We start from the raw sequence: 22,355 nt of genomic DNA, 5'->3' as shown, positions 1-22,355 counted from the left end.
TATTTGTTACATGCAGCAGGAGATTTGAGGTGCAGCAGCAAGCCTTTGCTGCTGAACAGACTAACACATGAACACACAACATTTCTCTGATGGCATGCAGTGTGTTTAGCAGTTTTTCGCTCTATGTGTAAAGCCTACAGTATGTGAGTCTGGAAAGGAGTGTTAGTCAGTTGGTGACTCACTCTGAGGCTTGTTTCTCATTGGAAACATGATTAATTCTGCCTTTGTTCACTCGCTCTGCAGGGGTTTTTCTGTTTTTCTGGCTTTTGCTTTATGAACTGAATTGAACTGCAAAGCTGTTACCGAGCACTCATAATTAAACCACGCTGACACACACACAGACAGTGTCGATGTCCTTATGAATGTGATAGATGTCCTATTTCTCACATAGGCAAGCAGAGAGAAATCTCAGAGGAGTTTATGAATGCAGGCGTGTTTTTATTCTCTTATTTCCACAAATAACAATAATGTTGTTGCAAATTACTTTTTCTCTTTCTCCAACACCTAATCAAACCAACGTCCACTCCAAAAGCTACAATGTAAAACATCAAGCCCTTCAGTATCAATATAATTGCAATTAATGTCTATTATTTTATCTTAATTTTAATTTTATAAATGGGACTGGGTAATATATACCAGTGGCCCCTTAGCTGTTGTGCGTGTAGTGCATTCCAAAGTGTCGTGTATTGTAATCACATCACATTTTTTCAGTAATGCAGCACGAAGTTAAGTAATTACATTACAGTTAATTGTAACTGTTGACAAAAAAATTGTAACTGTTGACAGAAAGTTACAAAGTTTTTTCTTCCTGTGCACTGGGTTGTATGAGCTGAGCTACAGTTTTTGGGGAGTAGAGATACAGACAGTACTTTTATTTTTATTGCACAAAAGAACAAGAATGCAATGGTAAAGTGCAAACTGCCTCTAGGACAAAAACAATTGCATTGTGTTCCTAACACAATTCTTTGCAAACATCTGCGCAGATAGCATGCTAACAAAAAGCTAGTGAAAAACCTACAGGGATGTTATAGCTAAATGTATGCTGGCCCCAGCAGCCAGGAACTAAGGCAAATTCGAGTAATAAACACAGTGATGAGCAGTCAGGCTTGCAGCATTGTAGCCTCCATTTCTACCAGTAGAATCACTGTGGGATGATTTTTAACTGTGCATTTTGTTGTCAGTTTTGTGTTCATAGATAACAAAAACTAAAAGAAAGATCATAAATATGTCCTCATTATTAATTATGTGACAATGGGTTGCAGGTCATTTTATGGAGTACTGTGGAAGTAATGTAACAGTAATAGACTTACTTTCACCAGTGAGACCCCAACACTCTGATCATTAGTAATAAACGTCCATAATATGAGAGTAATATGCCATGCACAATGACATTCTGTTGTGATAAAAATATGACTTGTGATAGAGGAACCAGTTGAATTTTGTGTTTTATTTCTATAGTGCATTTCATCATTTCAGCAGCAGAGTCACTTTATCAATTCAGTATTTACCAGGAATAATGTTAAAGTGGGAATACAATAATGGTCTTTTTATGTCTTAGGTTGATGTTAGAGTAAATAATATTTGTGGTGACTCAGGTCAAACGATTGCTTTTCTCTATTTTTAAGCTTGTTGAATGTGTGTTTTTAAGCACTCAGTTTATTTCAACTGACTAACAAAATGTTTAAGATGCTTAAGATGTGTAAGAAAAGTTAGGTTGCATTTTGCCATAGTTTTGGAGTGTAGTAGATGTTACCTTCCAGGTGTCTTAGAATGTACTTATGCCTTACAATTACATTACATTATATGTTCTGGCTATGTTAAATAGTAAAAATTCCGTAATAATTGACAGTGAAGATCTGATTTGTCTGCAAGCGCTTATTCAGATGAGTTCAGAAAGGGAAAGAGAATGTTGCTAGAACTAGGATCGGGTTAGAAGACCCAAATGCCATGTTGCAATACTATACAGCTATGGTAGCCAACGTTTCAAATGCAGATTTGACAGGTTTGTGAGTGTACACTTTATCCAAAACCTAGTGACGGTTTACCCATCTCTGCCAGTGGGTGGCTGTAACTCAGGAGGTAGAGCAGGTCACCTACTGATCGGAAGGTTAGTGGTTTGATCCCTGGCTCCTCCAGTCTGCATGTGTATGAATGTAGTTAGGAAGCACTCAGTTTAGAGAGATTGGGTGAATGTGGCATGTTGTATAGAGCACGTTGAGTAATCCAAGAGAGCAGAAAAGCGCTATAAAAGAATCAGTCCATTCACTGTCTGAACAGTGTTTTGTCATGTTACTTTTGCACTGTTATGTTCCGGTACATTGTTATTACATGGCTTGATTAAGGTACACATTAGGCTGACATCTGGGCCAGCACAGGGCCAGCAGTGTGTCTGCAACTGGCCCGTGGCTGCACACAACTTACACATGGCCCACATACCGCAAAGAATGACGGCCCTTTGGTGGCCCAAATCAGGGTCTGCCAGAGGTAGTCCACACATGGGCCGGCACAGGACCACCAGTGTGTCTGCAACTGGCCTTGTGCTGGCCCATGTGTAGGCCACCTCTGGTAAACCAGATCTGGGCCACCAAAGGGCCCTCATTATTTGCGGTATGTGGGCCATGTGTAAGCATATTGTGTGGGCCAGGTCTGGGCCATGCCAATTTTGCTATGTGGGATTTTATAATAATAATAATAATAATAATAATACATTTTATTTGAGGACGCCTTTCAGAAACCCAAGGTCACCTTACAAAAAACACAATTAATAAAAGGAACAATAGTCATAAAATACATAAAATAAGTTAAAATTACAAAACAGAGCGTGACAACAGATAAAATCAGCATTAAAGCGAATAAGCCAGTTTAAACAGATGTGTTTTGAGCTGTGTCTTAAATACGGAGAGGGAGTCAATATTTCTTAGTGCAGGAGGAAGAGAGTTCCAGAGCCGAGGAGCAGAGCGACTGAAAGCTCTGTTCCCCATAGTGATAAGGTGTGAGGACGGAACAGTAAGATGAATAGCAGATGATGATCTGAGAGTGCGGGAAACAGTGGTGATATGGAGCAGGTCACACAAATATGAAGGAGCAGATTTATGGATACACTTGTATGCAAGAAGTAAGATTTTAAAATTTATCCTGGCTTCTATGGGCAACCAGTGAAGCTGCTGAAGAACTGGGGTAATATGAGCACTTAACGGAGTGCAAGTTACGACCCGAGCTGCAGAATTTTGAAGAAGTTGGAGTTTATGAAGGGACCTTTTTAGGGAGACCAAATAGGAGGGAATTACAGTAATCAATACGGGATGTAATAAGACTATGGACAAGGATGGCAGACAATGTGCTTACACATGGCCCACATACCACAAAGAATGAGGGCCCTTTGGGGGCCCAGATCTGATTTGCGAAAGGTGGCCCACACAAGGCCAGTTGCAGACACACTGCTGGCCCTGTGCTGGCCCAGAGCAGTTTCAGCTCTGGCCCTAAATGTCAGCCTAATGTGTACCTTAATTAAGCCATGTAATAACAACGTGCGTAATAGTGCAAAAGTAACACGACGAAACTCTGTTCAGACAGTGAATGGACTGATTCTTATATAGCATTTTTCGAGTCTCCCAGATTACTCAAAGTGCTCTATACAACATACCACATTCACCCAACCACACACTTTCTCTTAACTGAGTGCCTCCTAACTACATTCACACTCACGACATGCAGACTGGAGAAGCCAGGGATCAAACCACTAACCTTCCGATCAGTAGGTGACCTGCTCTACCTCCTGAGTTACAGCCACCCACTGGCAAAGATGAGTAAACCGTCACTAGGTTTTGGATAAAGTGTACACTCACAAACCTGTCAAATCTGCATTTGAAACGTTGGCTACCATAGCAGTATAGTATTGCAACATGGCATTTGGGTCTTCTAACTAAAATAGGAACATAAATAGTGCATCATTGCCAGACCTGGCCCACATCTGGGCATACACCCTGCCATGACACTAGTCAGTCAGAGGTGACAGCTTGATGCCGGATCCCAGCCAGAGCTGTTTTCTATGGGCCTGGGCCACATAAACCAAACCATAATCGGGCCAGATATGGCATGCCATCGCATAAACAGTGGCGTCATTGCCAGACCTGGCCCACATCTGGCTGACATACACTCTGCCATGACACCAGTCAGTCAGAAGTGCCAGCTTGATGCCAGAGGCCTGTTTTCTATGAGACTGGGCCACATAACCCAAACCACAATCGAGCCAGATGTGGCATGCCATCACATAGACAGTGCCATCTATGCCAGGCCTGGCCCATATCTGGATGACATACGTCTTATCATGCCAGAAGTCAGCCAGCAGTGCCAGCTTGATACCAGATTCGGGCCAGACCTACTTGCTATGTGGGAAGTTGTTATATTAGCATCAGCATAGCACCACAGTCTGCACAGTTTAAAAGTGATGTTGGTATGAACGTTTTTTTCAGTCTTGTTCAAAAACATACCATGCACTGTGGTCAATGGTAATGTAATGAACAGCTCTATGAACATTATGATATAGCATGCCAGAAAAGACTTTGGGTTTCACCAAGGATTGGTTTTCTTACCATATACCACAGACACACACACATGCACACACACACACACAATGGACGCACACACACGCGCCTCTGCCACTCTGTAACAATAATAATGAAGCCGAGTGTGCTGTGTTTCTGTCGGTAGTGGTTTCTCCTTGTTGCCTGGCAACTGATGATGATTGCAGCTGTGAAGTGTCCTTCTGAGGGCCATTATGAGACACACACACTTTGAATGAGACAGAAGATGAACAGATGTATGTGTGTTTTCTGTCCATGTCATTGTCCTCGCTCTTGCTCTCTTTCATCTCCTTACTTTTTATTTATCCATTCATGCCTCTTTATTCTTCCGTCTTCTCTTCATCTCATTTTGTCTTCCATTATTTTAAAAAAATTATTTTTTTTTCACATTTGTAACCGATCATTCTTGTGTTTTGTAAAATTTAATTTTCACTATCAAGTAGAAATTTTTTAAAAAGCTGTTGGACAAAGTTTAACCTGATAATGTGCATATGCACACTGCCATGGGTCTGGTCTGATGCCCTTTTATAAAAAATAAATATTTTGTTTTTTGTTTTGTTTTGTTTTTTAAATGAAAATCATGCAGTGGTGCATAATCTGATTAACATATATTATTTATATTATTTATAGGCACGTAAGCAACCAAATTACACGTTAGACTATTTAGATGTCTCATACTTATTTGCTATTAAGTTTTAACTTTAAATTGTTTACAAAATTTACAAATAGTAATGCATTTAGACTGAGACTTTAAATCATTTTTGATAGCAGTCTTGTTGTGTTGTTAAGGAGCTAATTGTATATTTTACTCACCTTTGCAGGAACATTAATTTTTATAAATACCACACATGTAGTTTTCTGCATTGGGTTGACTTTGAAGTCGAGTTCCACATATGGATTCAAGTTCCTACAAGTGCATGCACATTTGAAGATTATTTCATGTTCTGTTTTTATAGTGACAGCCTACTCTTGTCCTCATTATGTTATAAGGATGGATTGCTGTGTTTATGTTCAAATGTAACAGCATCCATGGGCTCTTTTAACACCCCCGTGTTCCTTAGCAGCACCATCACAAATAAAATAACTAAATAATATCAGTGATGGCTCAGTGACAGCAGGTCCTTAGAATTAGCTAACCTAACAGGATTCAGTTGATATTAATGTCACTGATCATTCTTGTGCTTTTTTCTTGTGCTGAGATAAAAATAGATACGTATTTCTATATTTAATTAAGTACATGCTGGACTAAAGGGTTTGCCCCTTTCTGGTACGGCTTTTTAAGCCCATCTGCCTAATCATAAAATCTTTACAGCACAGAGGCACGGTGGTTAGCACTGTTGCCTCACAGCAAGTAAGTTCTGAGTTTGACTTCACCGTGTGACTGGGATCTTTCTCTGTGGAGTGTGCATGTTCTTCCCATACTCTGACGTCCTCCCAAGTGGGGATAGGTAATTGTTGATTCTACATTGTCCATAGGTGTGATTGTGAGTGTGAATGGTTGTCTGTGTTATCCCTGGGTCACACTGGCTACCTGTTTATGATATACCCTGCCTCTTGTCTTATGGGCTTATGTCAATAACCCTGATGAGGATAACCTGAAGAGAATGGATGGGTTAACTGACCTCAGTTAAAATATATAACTGTTATTTTTAAGTAGACATTATATATTGATATATTGATTAGACAAGATGGACACAGTTTCCATTAAAAAAAAGATCTATCCATGAGTCCATGGATCGGATCCATGAGTTATTGTTTTTTAACCACTTATCCAATTTAGTCATGAGGGTCCTGGGCCCTTTTTCTGCTGTCATAGGGAAAAAGGTGGGGTACATCCTGGATAGGTAACCAGCTTATTATGGGGCATAGCTGAACCTAACTTACTAAAGTACTACATTCAGTATTTGTGACAAATTTTGGCCTATTGATTGATAAAACTTTTTGGTTTGGTTTTATTTTTGCTTTTTTGTTTAAACAGTTGAACCTACAACGGCTGTGAAAAACATGTCAGTTGCTGAAAAAGAACAGGTAGCACACTGCAGTGTTTGTTCCTCAAACACATCCAGCCTTTGTTTATAAAGTTATGAATGCAGTTGGGTTATTCAGGGTTACTGCTGCCAATGTGGACCAAGCTATGGGGTTGTATAGGGACTGAATGGATTGTAACAACAACCAAGACATCTGATTGTCCTGAAGTATCTCTCACAGGATCCCCTGAGAGATGCAGTCATATGTCCGCAAAACACATGCGGATTGGTTGGGCAAACGCCCACAAACACTCGAGAGGACACTGAGCTGGATCAGCATTTGACAGCCAGGATAAAAGTTGTATTGCTCTTCCTGAGTTCAAGGTTCAGCTAAGAGATGGACTCTCCTTTCCAGTACTATGACATACACCTTGAGGCTGAGTAGTGTGGTTTGGCAGAGCACACCCTCCAGTCCCTCTTCTTAAAAATGGGAACTATGACCTCAGTCTGCCAATACAGAGGCACTGCCCCAGACCTCCATGTGATATCACAAAGGGGTATCAACCAGGAAAACCCTAAAACATCCAGGACCTTTATGAACTCTTTAGAGTGAGCCTTATCCACCCAAGGGGTTCTGCTACCAAGGAGCAGTGTTGGTCAAGTTACTTGAAAAAAGTAATCAGTAACTAATTACCGATTACTCCCCCCCAAAAGTAATCCCGTTACTTTACTGATTACTTATTTTAAAAAGTAATTAATTACTTAGTTACTTAGTTACTTTTTAAAAACACGATTTACAACCTGAATAGGTGATAAAGCGATAGATCTTTCAGCCCAATTCTACTTTTTCTACATAATCCATCATACAAAATGTAATCAAATGGAAAAGTCCCTTTTTAAAACTTGTTTTATTAGTTTTAACTCGATATATATGATCCACTGTTGATCTGCACACAGCTGTTGTCACGAATGTCGCACTCGCTTACGTCACTGTCATGAGACATTCTTGCAAAAAAATCATGGTTTTAGTAACGCAGTAACGCAGCGTTTCTACGGGAAAGTAACGGTAATCTAATTACTGTTTTTGCAATAGTAATCCCTTACTTTACTCGTTACCTGAAAAAGGTAATCAGATTACAGTAACGCATTACAAGTAACGCGTTACTGCCCATCTCTGCCAAGGAGTTAACGATTTCAGTGACCTCACCTCCAGTGATGGGCAAATCACCCACCTCATCTCCAGACTCCGCCTCTGCTACAGAAGAACTGAGGAGATCCTCAAAGTATCCCTTTGACCTTCCTGAGTTGAAGTTAACAGCACCCTGCACACATTATATACTGTGTGATTAGAGAACTGTATTCCCCTTCGGAATAACCTGATAATTTCCCTGAATTGCTTGGAGACCAGGGGAACACGCTGCTGTGGTGGTTAGCACTGTTGCCTCACACAAAGAAGGCCCTAGTTTTGAATCTATCATCTTGCTGGGCTTTTCTGTTTCCTCTTGGTACTCTGATTTCATCATATGGGCGTAGGTTAATTGGTGATTCTAAATACCCCATAGGTGTGAATGTGAGTGAAAATGGTTGTCTGTCTCTCTGCGTTAGCCCTGTGACAGACTAGCGACCTGTCCAGGGTGTACCCTGCCTTTCACCCTATGGCATCTGCGATAGGCTCCAGCCCCCACCAACTCTGAATTTGATAAGTAAAAGAGAATGGATGGATGGAAGCTTCAAGATTGACCGAAAGTCTTGTTCCATGGCCTCACTGAACCCCTACTATTTTGATTCGGCTTGTGATTCGGCTACTGTAAGAGCTGCACACTGCTTGGTTGAATATCTTTTTGTTGAGTACCACACCAAAGACTCATTTAGCTTGACGGCTACCTTCACTTCTGTTGTCTGCCTACTGGTTTGACAATTACTACACGGGCGCCAGCAAGAATGTCAAGAATTTTCACTGATGGAAAATTCAGACTAGAACAAAGTCCAGCCCCTCCTCTAGGAGACTGGTTCTAAAACCCATGCTGTGTGTTGAGGTAAATCCAACTCTTAACCTCACACACTACCTAAGACTCCTTCCTTCTCTGCTGGGGATCGTATTGCCAAAGTTTGACCCTCAATGGCTGCAACCAAACACTGCACCCAACCCTTATGATTCCTCCTGCAGGTGGTGAGCCCATATCATGTAAAACCAAAATATTGAATCAGTTTTTCATTCATAAATATATATTTTTTCTGCTAAGTTTAATTCACTGTCAAATTAGCATTTTTCAGTATATACAAACATTAACTTCTACTTCAGAATCTGATAGTGAGGAGTACTTTAACTCCAATACATCAGTAGTCCTAAAAATTGGAACAATGATTCAGGGCATGGTCTGGAGTAAAGAGATTAGAAAAATGAGAATACATGCCTTAAAAATTTGGGGAAATAAAATAAGCTCATGGCGAAAATTATAGAGGAAGTGACATCAGGACCTTTATCACATGTTCTTAATTTAAGAAATTTTATTTTGCTTTAGAGATATTTGTTGGACAACAAGATGTTAAGAGAACAGTCAGTCAGGCTCCAGCATCCACGATGCTGTAGTTCAACATATTCAGCACAGGAAGTCTTGAACTGAGCTGAATTGGATAAAGAGAGCTGGAGGAGATGGAAAGGAATCGGCCCTGAATTCCTGTTGCCATGACAACAATGGCGACACCGCTGCTATGGTGACACCACACACACATAATGATGCAAGCGTGCTGATCGAAAGGAAGGTTCAGGGCAGTATGATAAAGCGTCTCCACTTTTTTGTTCTATTATGTTCTTGCTCTTATGTACCTCATTTTCAACTTCTTTCCTCTCTGTTTCCTCTCCTCACCCTTCTCTCTCCTACTGCTGTCCTTGAAATTCATCATTTAGGGTGACAGAAACTGCTAATTCTTGCATGTCAGCTTCAAGGAGTGATGCTAATGTGGGCAAAATATCTTGTTGATGGCAGAAGTCAAACAATAATGACTAGAATGTTAACAGTAATTCAGGTACAAGGGACACTAAAGATGGACTGCTGTAGAAGAAGAACACACTCGGCCAAGAAGAAGATACTGAGGGCAGTGGCTCATCAAAACTGGATAATTTGGTGTAAATGATATGAATGCAGGGAATCCTCCCCACCTTTATTCATTCTGACCGCTGCTGCTGCTGTAATGGTGCGCCGATATTGTTTTGACACACTCTGAGTCACTCTATAGACTGAGGCTCATGTTAACAGCAGCGCCTGAGCGCATGACCATGTCCATATCAGAGTGTTTTTCTGGGAATGACAGTAAGTTCTCTGTACTCCCATAGCCTCCACCATAGGTGGAAATTTCAGAGTAAAATCAGGGGGACACAACATTCCAGTATTTTTAGAGCTTATTTAGAAAAAATAAAAACTAACATTACTTACCAAGGTAGTAGTGCCGCTGTGTGACTTTATTTTCACTCCCAAAACTTAAATATGGATAAGGAGTTCATACCATTGCCAAATCCTTACTCACTGCTACTCAAAATCTAGTGCACAAAAAACACACAAATATACAGTGTCTGTCCTTCTCTGATATTTGCTCACACAGACAAGTTTCTGATCATGAAGGAGCCAGAAAGAAAAGGCAGAAAAATAGCTGTAGCTGCAGTGACACACTAACTGTAGGTTACTCCAATAAAACTTCCACGTCGTACATCAAATATTCAGTTTTCTGACTACCAGACAGATCCAAGAGTAGAAGAAAATGAATACTACAAGGTGTATGGCACTCGTGGGTAATTCTTATACATATGCTGAATTCATAATTTTATAATTTATAAGGAGAAAGAAAGAAAACAATGACTTCCTAACCACATAACTGGAAAAAATGGATGCTTTCAATCACATTTCAGTGCTGTGGTATCTTAAAAAAATTTGATTTGGTCTGACCACATATATGTAGCAATGGAAGTGACGTATGTAAAAAAAAAAAAATAGAAGTTTGATATAAATCTTTGTTTTCATGTATGCTATTGTATGCTATGGTGTGTGTGTCTTCTTCTACCGTGGAAGAGTGTTTGTGTGTTTTTGTGGTCGATAACAATCTCAGTGGTGTTCTACACTTGGTCAATGTGTTGCTCCTTTCAGCAGTGCCTCATCGATCTTTAACATAACAGCGAACTGCACCTTTAACTTCCTGTGGTTACACTCGGCTGCGTTTGTGCGTTTGCTCACATACACCTGTCTTTGTGGGGACTAGTTTGAGCAATTAATCTTCTGTTTGTGTTTTTAAAGTGACAACTCCATGTAGAGTCGAGGCTTGAAGTCTTACTGATTTTAACACCTTTTAGCACTTTGGCAACTCCAACACTTTTAGCGATTTAAGTGAAACATCTGAAACTTCTCCTGCAGTGTTATCGTCTTCTGTATCCAGTGATTATGAGACAGATAGTCCCTGGGCACAGACCTGTGAATTGCCCCCCACCCACCAGAGAGGAACCAAAGACTGAAATAGAAAGAACAGCTACAGATTCTAGAGTTGGGTTTCATATCTATTCCACTTTGTTGTGTGTTTCTCTGTGGTTACTTTGCATCTCTTACTCATACATTTGTGCCCCTAGTCTCTCGTTGCTTTGGTCCTTTTTATTTATTTTATTATTAATTATTATTATTATTAATTTTTTCAATTTCATGGCCTGCATGGTTTCCAGCAGAACTGGTAGCAGTACAGTTAGTGGGAATAGCACTTTAAGGCAGTTGGAGTTTGATCTGACAATGGAAACAGCCGAATGCCATCCATCACTACCACAACGTCACATGATATGTAAAAGAGACGATAGTTAGCAGAAACTAAACTTTCAAAATAAAAGTAACATTGTTTTCCAGTAATAGATGATGTTGATATGATATAATATATGCAGCTTTAATACAGATTTTGTATTCCTGAAATGGAAGCCTGTCAAAAATGTAGCAGTTTGAATTAAAAGTAGTAGATTTGAATCAAATTTACTGTCAAATAGTAGGAGGACTATCAGGCTGCTGTTTGTTATTATATCATCATAACACAATTAGGAACATGAATATCTTTGATAGAGTTCTGTCTCTGCAAATTTACAACATCATTGTATTTGTGTTAATTTATTTGGTGAGATCGGTCTGTCCATCTCCTTCTGATGATAATCTCAGTCTATTATTAATCTGTTGATAGAGATCAAAGCTCTTCTCTTTCTCTGCGTCACTACTCTTCATTTTTTTGTCTCTTTTCATCAGCTCTCTCAAATTTGAATTTACTTTGACGTGATCGCAGTAGAAAGACAGGCTCATGCTATTTTAAAAGTCTGTGTGTAAAATGTTTTTATTTTCAGAGCAGTCAACTGATGACATTGTCCTGATTCACAGCTTTGTGCAGGAACCAATTGTGCACAGATAAAAAGCTCGTACAGAGACACAAAATACCCACATGAAATGACCATAAGGAGAAAATAACAGAAAACTGTTATAAAGAGAAAAAGTGGACATACTAGACCAAATGCAGATATGCAATGAGTACAAAGTTACTCAAAACTATGATAAAGAATGGTTATACGATCAACAAATCCCCATATTAGCAATTATGAAAAAGACGTAGTTACAACTAACATAACTTTTTTTGAAATACAGATTTTGCTGAGATAATATGCCTTTCTGTCTCTGTTAGTTACCAGAGTGCGGCTTCTATGGGATGTACGAGAAGATCCTCCTATTCCGTCATGATCCTACATCAGACAACGTGCTGCAGCTACTGCGCTCTGCTTCTCAGATCCAGGAGGGTGACTTGGTGGAAGCCATACTGTCAGGTAAAAGCAAGGAGGAGTATAAAATTATAAGTGTGAAGGAGCTTAAGAGTCATGTGAGCACAGTAACAATGAGCTTAGGACAGACAGATAAATGACTGTACCCCTGGGAATTTTGTCCCATGTAACAGTCACTCTGTATTATACGATGGCAATATTTACGTCATGAGGTAAGGAACAAGATCACTGGCTGTTTTCTGAGCACATCCAACTAGAAGCTCATGGCCCAAACATTGAAGGGTTACCACAAATAAACACAAATTTTAATCAGCTTTATGCTATAATGAAATGTTCCTAGAATTTATGTAACACAGTGCTTCTACCATCACACCAGAGTTGGAGAATCAAATCGAATGCAGCCAAGTCCACACTAGCCCGGATAAATTTGAAAACAGCGTTTTCGTCTGAAAACACTCCGCGTCCACATTATCGTTTTAGTCAATTTCACAGAGTTGTGCGTCCACATTGAAACAGCCGAAAACGTTTACATTCCAGTACTGCGCATGCGTGAAGCGCAAGACGATTCGACCTGCCTCATTTCTGTCTGCTGTTTATTTACTTTCTGGCTCTTTGAAACATTGCTGCAAAACTTTGAGGAAAAGCACAGAGTGTTTTAAATGGACTAAGAACGAAGTGGAGTTGTTGCTGCGAGTAACACAAAAGTACAAAGTTGCAAAAGTGAGTGAGAATTAAAGAACTTGAAGAAAAGCTATCTGGAGCATGTACAGACTGATATTAATCTTTAATAGGGCTGCCAAAATTGAGAGCAAACAAACCAACTGCTGTATAATGCCCTCCGCTATCTTAGTTTAATTGGTCTCATGACTGCATCACATGACTAAAATGCATCATCGTTTTCGAAAAGGCTCCGGGGTTGCTGTCCACACTGCGACACGAAAACGGCGTTTTCAAATGTATCCACTTTGGAGAGCGTTTTCAATGCGCTGCATTTTCCTTGACCAAAAATGCCGTCTGTGTGGACGGAAGGCCAAGACGTAGAGAAAAAGATGTGATTTCAAACAAAAACATATTAGTGTGGACATGCCCTCTTTATTTATATACTACAGAAGAAACTCCAACAATCAGACAACCAATTCTGAGCAAGCACTTGGTGACAGTGGGAAGGAAAAACTCCCCTTTTACAAGAAGAAACCTCTGACAGAACCAGGGAGGGGCAGACATCTACCGGCATGGTGGGGGTGAGGGGAGGAAGATGGGACAAAAGACACACTGTGGAAAAGAGCCAGAGATTAACAATAACTCATGTCATATTAAAGCTGCCTTGGCATCAATCATTCTCTTCTAACCTAGATGTCACCATGCTGTAACTGTAATCTTAACTGAAAGCTATTCTAACCTGCCGATAAGCTAGAGCTACATGTGTTCTTAAGTTTTTCCAACTTCTCTTACTCAGACTGTGTAACTTAGTCTCTCTTTGGGGAAATGTTTGTGTGCCCCACAGGGAAACTGACATCCCATAGTGTACCTGTGGAAACATATGTATTGTACTATGTCTCCAAAATAATCTATCTCACACACACACACACACACACACACACACACACACACACACACACACACACACACACACACACACACACACACACACACACACACTTGCCTTATTAAAAAGAACAACAGCAAAAAAAGCAAGCTCCATGTTCAACAACAACAGCATGTACTGTTAGTGTAATCTGGTTGCCTGAAATGAATTAAAAAATGTCCAGATGTGTGTAATGATTATCTCATTTTGGAGAATTCTTTATTAGGCTTGTCTTTCTGGCTGTCATCCAGCTCAGGACTCAGGTGTTCACACGATGCTATGCTAATGGCCCGACAGCTGCTTCTCCCTAATTTCCTGCCTTTCTTTCACCATCAACTGTAGTATGTGCGAACATTTGCATATCGTTTGTCTACATTTGTGTGTGTTTGCTTTAATTAATATGTTTACATTTTTCTCTTTGTCTACAATTTTAGCTTCTCTTTAACAATAAATTTTAATGGTGATAACAAATTATATATTGTGTACTATAACACTGTACTTAGCATACTATATGTGCACAAACTTTTGAAGATAAAAAAACCCCCAAAAAGCCAAAGAAGTGCAAAACAGGTGTTAGCAACATTGTAATAGAGGAAATGTATGCACTGAAAAAATGGCATCCAAAGTTAAACAAGACAAACATAGAGAAAGTAACAGAGAAAGAAAAGGAATGAAAAAAAAAAATCAAATCTACACTGTAAAAAATGAATGCAAATCCATGACTGGCACCACAATCTGTTTACAGTTGGGAGCAGGTTCAAATAGTTTTTGGTTATCAAGGAAAGATTGGCAACCAGCTCCCTACTGGAAGTGTTTTCCCCCTTTCCCATTTTTCATCCATGGTTGTGATTTATCTTGAAGGAACATCTATAAAAAAAATGTAATAAGTAATTAAATATGCTCTCCACTGTCACATAGGGGTTTTTTTTTTCTTATGTTATCAATCAAAGTCGGAAACTGCTGGTTTTTAGGTGGGAGTCTGCATGTTATTCCTCCAGGGTACATTCTCGTTGAGGGTTTAGGTATCCTACCGGAAGGAAACCCTGAGGTAGACCCAGGATTCACTAGAGAGATTAGATCTCTTAGCTGGGATGGGAATGTGTCACCATTTCCCCAGATAACCTGGAGATGTGTAGGAGGAAGGAAGTCTCAGCTTCTATGATTAGCCTGCTGTTGTCATGACTGGTAAGTGGGGGGAAAAAAGAAATGGATGGGATGGATGGGGATTTAAAAAAAAAGTTATTCTGTGGAAAAGTATTCCCCATCAGTCTTAGCATCAGTATTCTGAGTATTTTAAGATTAGGTTTTAAGTTTCCTTTTTGATAAAGATACATTACTAAGTTATGTTGCAATAGGTGTAGGCTGCGGAGGCTTCCCAAGAGTGTTTCTCTCTTACCTTTTTCACTCAATATGTGTTTTTACACCACTCTACATTTAATCATTAATTATTATTCATCTCAAGCTCTCTTCCGCACTGTCTTTGTTCTGTCTTCCTCCCATGATCCCCAACTTTTGGCAGCAGATTGCCCCAAATGGCCTGGTTCTGCCGGAGCTTCTTCCTGTTCCCCTGGAGTTTTTCCTTCCTACAGTCACCAAAGCTTGCTTATAGGGTGTCATATGATTGTTGACTGTTTTTGTCTGTATTATTGTAGGGCCTTTACCTTACAGCATAAATCACCTGCAGGCAACAGTTGTGTCATTTAGGGTCAGTCTTTTTAAAGGGGCATGGACAAGAAGGAAATCAAACATGCTTCCAAGGATAATATCCTACCCTGGCAGCAATATGGAAGCAGTTTAAAGGATGGATGCAAAGTGAGAAAATATATTTGTCTGAGAAGCGATCTCTTTATAGTTAGTGGCCAGCTGATTGTGCCACTGGGATCTGTGGTCGGTCTGGTGAACTACAAAAGCATCTGACTTAAACAGGCTCTTCTCCACACAGTACTTGTGGCTAACAGGTAGATTGTGCCATTTCAATGCTGCTAGCCAACAATGAAGAATCACTTACTGTTTAAGGGACAGAGTGAGGGTGGACAGTATGGCATTGTTTTTTAATATAAAACTCATTGCAGCATAACGCGTAATTAAGTAATGCGTTACAGTAACTACGTTATTATTGTGGTAACGAGCACGGTAACTAGTTATTATGCCAAAATCAGGAACGTGTTAATCGTTATTGGGATTTAGATATGGTCGTTATTCGTTACTTCAGATTCAGTAACATTAGCAAGTGGTGGAGGCCAGCAGGTGGATGAGAGACCCGAGGCGGCCATCGGTCCGAGTGTGAACTGAACTTCAGGTAAGAAGTTATGACCTGCAGTCTATCTGGGTCAGATATAAACCAAGTTTAGGTGGAGTTTATTTTCGTTGTGCTGACTTTTTCCGTACTGCGTACTAGCTAGCATGATGGAGTTTCTATACAGCTGGGTGGGTGCTATGAAGTTAATGATGAACCGTTGAACTTTATTTTGTTCATAAGGTTAATTATTAGAGTTGCCAACCGTCCCGTAAAAAACAGAATCGTCTCGTATTCAGAGAAAATATTACGCGTTTCGTATTGAGGTGAAAAGGAACACAGTTTGTCCGGTACTTCAGCTACAATGAAAAAGACACAAAGGTGGAGCTGCACAGCTGCCTCTTCTTCTCTCATTCTCTCCCCTCCCTCTCCTGTTTCTACTTCAATCATGAAAACTGATCAATGATCAGCTGATCGGCTTTTCTCTCTTGTTTGTTTATCGCCCGCTTTGCGCCAGAAAGAGGAAACCAGCCGATGTCGCGTTAAACAACAGCAGCACGTTTAAGCTTGATCAGCTGTTGTTAGAGTTTATTTAATATTAATTTCTATTATCAGCTGATGTTTGCTGGAGCCACAGCTGTAAACCTGCTGGTCATGATGTCGGTTTGGATATTTGGTGAGAGGGAAACATGAAGATGATCTCTGTTTCTGAGAAACAAATACACCAGGATCCTTTTTTATGTAGCTGACAGCTGGTAACTGTGCAGGGCCGGATCTAGCAAAGTTTTGCCAGGGGGGGGGCAATTAGGGCATTAACAGGGAGAGAGGGGCACAAAGAAATACTTTTCTTTCTTATTCTCATTTAAAATGTCTCACTTTTAAAAAATAATTATCTGAATCTTACAACAAACGATTGATAGATTGATACATATATACCATCAAAACAGTGTACATCACTGTCACAACAGCGTTTGTTTTCATTCAAAGGCTTTATGATTTTTCCTATAATGGCTAGTCAAAAAGCCCGGGCCAATTTTTTGTCCCAAACCAGCCCTGTATGCAGCCCATCTTCAGTCTGGTGTTACCTACATCTTCCTATTCGGAAGGCAGAATTTCCGAGTTCTGAGTACAATCGAAAGCACCACGACTGCAGTTTTTGTGTTGGATGTAAAAAGCGCACATCATGCTGTGACGTAGGCTAGAATCATGGCAGCGGTCAATGATGGTCCAGGTGTGGGATTTCTCTCGTAGAAATATGCACATTATTTTTTCCTTTCTATTGGTAGGTGGCACAGGGCACTTGTGGCAAGTAAGCAAGCTAGAAGACTGGTAAAGTTATGGAAGCAACACATTAACAAGAGAATTCTGAGTAAAACCAAATTTACTTTCCCTAGTAACTAGTTACTTTGAAAGTAACGAGTAACTTGAAGTAACGGAGTTACTTTTGATAGAAGTAACTAGTAATGTAACTAAGTTACTTATTTAAAGTAACTTACCCAACACTGAGTACCAGTGACCCCCTTAGACTGCTTTTTAGTTTTATTTTCCTTGTTTTGCATTGAATTATCACTTCTGTCACTAGTTAGCTAGCATAAAAGAAAGTAAGTCTATTAGCAGCAACCAGCCAACCAACCAGGGAAATCACACTTTGTACTCACACAACATGCCGCTAGACATGGGCTGAAAAACGGAAACTTTAAACATTTACCTTTTAAATCCAGCTTCACAGACAGTGTTAACTCTGTGACAGTTTTTCAGAGTAGGGCTTGTGTAAATTAGCTTTAATACTTGTAGTGTAGTGTAATATCCATTTCAATGGTAAATTATTGTGTTATAATTGTACCAGATTTAAAGGACTGACACAAAGGAACTGCTTGCTGAAACAGAAGCAATGAAAGAACTTTAGGTGCTGAAAGTGTCAGTTACAACAAAAGCTCTAAAGCTTGGTGACATGCAGTTCAGCTGAAAATAATAAATTGGAACTGGAAAAGGTCCTAAAGTGTAACAAATACATACACGCAACAGATGACATTCAAGCATTTAAAGACACGGAAGCACCGAAAGTTGCCAGCTGAATTAAGCACTAATGATGTGAAATAATCATTTTCTTTTTGTATCTTTTAGCATTCACGCCTGGTATTTTCCATCTTGTTTACAACACCCTACATGTTTGACTAATCCTTCGTACCTTCCCCTTCTCTGACTCAGTCCTCTTTAACTTCTCTCTCTCTCTCTCCTCCTCCGTCAGGATGCTGCCACTCAGTTAAAAACACATTTGTTAACAGCTCCGTGCCAGTCTCAGCAACAGCTGAAAATGTGGTGGAAACAAACAGGAAATTAACACAAAACAGAGATGCAAACTCCAACAGAATGCATGTTCTGTCATATAGTAAGCAGGGGTGGACTAAAACAATAATAAAGGCTCGGGTGGTACACGAAGCGAAGCAAAAAACCTTTAATGACCTCACATCTAACCCAAAATTAGCCCCCAGTCGTGCCATAGTTCAAGCCTAAGGAACTGTGTTTCATACCAGGTCACAGAACAGGGAGTAACTGTTCTTTTAATATAATGGTACCATTATGTTTGTCCATTATATTAATCTACAGTAAACAAAAGCACTAAAGCTTAGTGAGCAAGATCTCCATAGTTGTCCACCCAGACACTTAAGCTTATTGTCCAGCATTTAGCTGCATTTGTGGTAAAGCTGTTTTACATTTTTTTTATTATTTTCTTAACTTGCCAAGTCATGGTACATTCAAGGACCTATAATACTGTAAGTCATTACATTTTTTTCTGATTTCAATCTGGCTCATCTTTCATTCCACATCAGCTTCTCATGGACATCTGGACCATTTTCAGTATAGTTGCTATTAATAGATCACTTCATGGAAATCATGTTATGTCCCCTTGTAATTGCGCATCTGTAATATGTGCTGGATTTTTTCCAGTGTGTGAAAACTGTAATCTTTCCACTTGATTAATTTTTGTTGTTTACAAAGTTGCATGGAGCCAAGTGTGGAAAGAAAATGAATGAAAATGCTCACTGTGCTATCACATGCTGGCACGTACAACAGCTCAGACATTTCTGCTGACCTTTAGGAGCCGGCATTTTCAGTCTCTAATCCTTGAACAGTTGCAACAATCATGAGCCCGGTTTTCTGCCTTACCTGGAGCCTGCTGGCCTTTCAGGTTTTGAAACTGTGAAAAGCAGCTCTTATTGCTACAGATAAGAGCAGTTTTTTAGCTGCTTGCTAATTAATATCTTGTCATGTTGACTCTTAGCAGGCAAAACATCCCTGGGTCAATTTCATGACATATTTCTTCTGTGAGCAGTAACAGCGTCAAAAGTAGAACACAGCACCAGCAAAAGTTATTGAATGAAATGTCTCCACATCTTTTTTTTTTTTTTATTTGTTTTATTTGCAGGGTGCTGAAATGTTTATTTTACTGTACATACAGCCTATTTTGACATATGAAAGCAAACACATGAAAGTAAACTTAACACACCGCACCTGCTTATGCCACCGCCGCTGGTCTACACTTTCTTCCCCTGCAGTGTTTGTTTTCTAGTTGTAGGATAACAAGTTAGCAACGAGCACTCCTAATTCTACCACACAGCCATAAACACAGGCATTTATATCCAAACAAGGGCTACCTAGGAAACCTCACTCAAACACACAAATACATGCACACACATGCACATAAGTCATTTTCTGAAGCATATAATAACAGTTTGGGAGCTTGTTCACACATCCAGACGTATGTTGGCCCTCCAAACAAAAGCCATAAACAATAATTTGAATAAATGGAGGTAATTTCCTACAGCAGAATGTCTAATCAGAGCTGTATTCTACTGGAGGACCGCGACACAGGCCGAGTGTGTGTGTGTGTGTGTGTGTGTGCGGGGTTGTGTGTGTGGGTGTGTTAATGTGTGTGTATGTAAACGAAAACGAAAAGGCGATAGAGAATCGGAAATACATGCAGAGAGAGAGAAAAAGAAAGAAAATGACCGAAAACTGTGTACCATAAACTACCCATCCTGCCTTGCCAAGCCTGCTGGCCAACTTAAAAGACATTCAGTCCATCTGTGCCCACTAAGAGCCTCTCCTACCTCCAAAACATTTACAAAATACCCACTAACAACCCATTCATTAGTCTTTGTCTCTGTTGTTCTGTTTATCTCCCTCCCTTCTTCTCTCTTCCTCTATCTCCGGCTAGTTGAATATATTCTGTAGTTTTCCTTTTTTTCCAACAAATCCCATGTGGCGCTCCAAGTATCTACTAACAAATGTGTGTGTGTGTATCAGAACCTGATACTGACTATTCCTTTTAGCTCCACTGTTATCCCGAAAAATCTCAGGGAGCCACACAGTTCCTTTAACTAACTCCTACTAGCAAAAGTTTGCATTACAGCAGTTATGATTTTCGTCAAGGTGAAATAATTTGGGAGAAAAGAGTAAGCTCTGACATCCAAGTATTTTTGGCAATTACGCCAAGGAGAAGCAACATTATGGAGACACCATAGTAAGTGGGCCTCCTCCCCCGACACTAAACGTTGGTGGCAGTGTAGCAGAGTAAGCAGATGGTTCATGGAGAGTTTGGATGAGATGTTCTAGACAACATGGATGAGGAGGAGCTGGTGTAAAGGAGCGACAGATCACAATGAATTAGAAACAGCATGGAGTGGAAACCAACTGGCTCTGGGAACCCAGGAAGGTTGATTATTGGACAATTGTAGTGATGCTGAAATGTTGAACGATGTAAATTTAACAGCATGGGGAAAAGGAAGTGATCAGAGAACAGATCTTTGGTGAAATTGTTAATTGACAACTCACTTCTTGATCAGACTGCAGGCAAAGGTGGCTTAACTCAAAATGTGTTAGAAAACCGTGTGAAAACCATGAGTCACCTTTTCCATTTAGATTTGGTTCACTTCCATCCGTAGTCTTAGGTCTGACAGATCTGACTGTCCTGCAGTACAAACAGGTTGAACACTCACATCGGTAATAATGCTACTCCACCTATATCTGTATAATCAGCACCTGTTGCCAGCCATTACAAGCCAGTTCAGTTCCTACACACTTTCTCTGGGAGATGGATCACCTTGGCAGACTGTCTTTACAGGAAAGTCCTTTGAAGAGGTGCTGACAGATGTATGTGGTTAAGTGTCCTGTCATATTTTGGAATTTTGAACAAAATCTGCTTTAGTCAGGCCATTCAAGTCAGGATCCCAACACCCGTGTCTCCAACTCTACATCCACCCACACCCCTATACAGGAGAAGCATCCAATGCTCTACAAAATGTGCCTTCTTCCTCTATGTATTCGTCATCATGTAATCAATTAGGTGTGTTTGATGCACTTCATCTTTACAAGCATCCTCCATGTTTACTCCTTTCTCAAATTCACAACATTTTTAGAAAGAATTCAGGCAGAAAAAAAGCAAATCAATTAATAAACAATAAGTAAGGTTATTACATATAACATATATGTGGCACATTTCAACAATAAATTTCTTACAGAATTACATCTGACTGAATCAGTCTCAGCAGACAGAATACATGATATATCCAAACCCATGTACTGGCAGTATTGAAAATTTATATGCAGTGTGTTAATAATGTAGAAAAAAAAGATAATTTCATAATTGGTTCTGATTTGCTGCCAATTTACACTGATAGTATTAAAACTAATAGACAACAGATTAGAAAATAGATTATTGGAGTTTACTATGATAACACCATAATACCTATTATCTCATCAACTTAAAGTAGGAATTTGTTGAATTTGGTTTGTACAAACATTGAGAAAGTCAAGCAAGAAGACACAATTAAGTTGGCTAGGTTTTTTCATCTTTTACCACAGCCCCCTATATATTTACTTATGGCTCCTGTTATATCATGTTTTGCTACACTATCAGGGGTGCATGTTAAACCCAGCGTTTTACATGGATTTCTATCAGGGTCGCATTGACTGCCTCAGTGTTTCTAGGTTTAAATGTATTCTTTTTTTTTCCCAGTCAGTGTGGCAAATGCAACGCTATTATTATCATATTAATTTGACACATCTAGAATAAATAAATATCTATTTTATCAACTACGTTATTTACAGGAAATTTTTATTTTCTTAGTTGGGAATCTGACTTGTATAACAAGTTTCAAAAATATGTGTTAACTTTTTGTAAAATACAATCTAATACGAA

The 22,355-nt window shown here is 39.6% G+C and overlaps 1 protein-coding gene across 1 annotated transcript in view; it reads left to right on the top strand.

Moving 5' to 3' along the window:
* prkd1 (protein kinase D1) overlaps positions 1-22,355 on the top strand; it is a 75,748-nt gene that overhangs the window by 5,455 nt on the left and 47,938 nt on the right. Inside the window, exon 2 of the mRNA XM_080293757.1 lies at positions 12,239-12,377. Within this exon, the coding sequence (XP_080149883.1) occupies positions 12,239-12,377 (139 nt within the window). The remainder of the gene's footprint in view (positions 1-12,238; positions 12,378-22,355) is intronic.

This window comes from Astatotilapia calliptera, chromosome 19 (genome assembly GCF_964374335.1).
Source record: "Astatotilapia calliptera chromosome 19, fAstCal68.1, whole genome shotgun sequence".
NCBI lineage: Eukaryota > Metazoa > Chordata > Actinopteri > Cichliformes > Cichlidae > Astatotilapia > Astatotilapia calliptera.
This window is presented reverse-complemented; position numbering and strand designations above follow the sequence as displayed.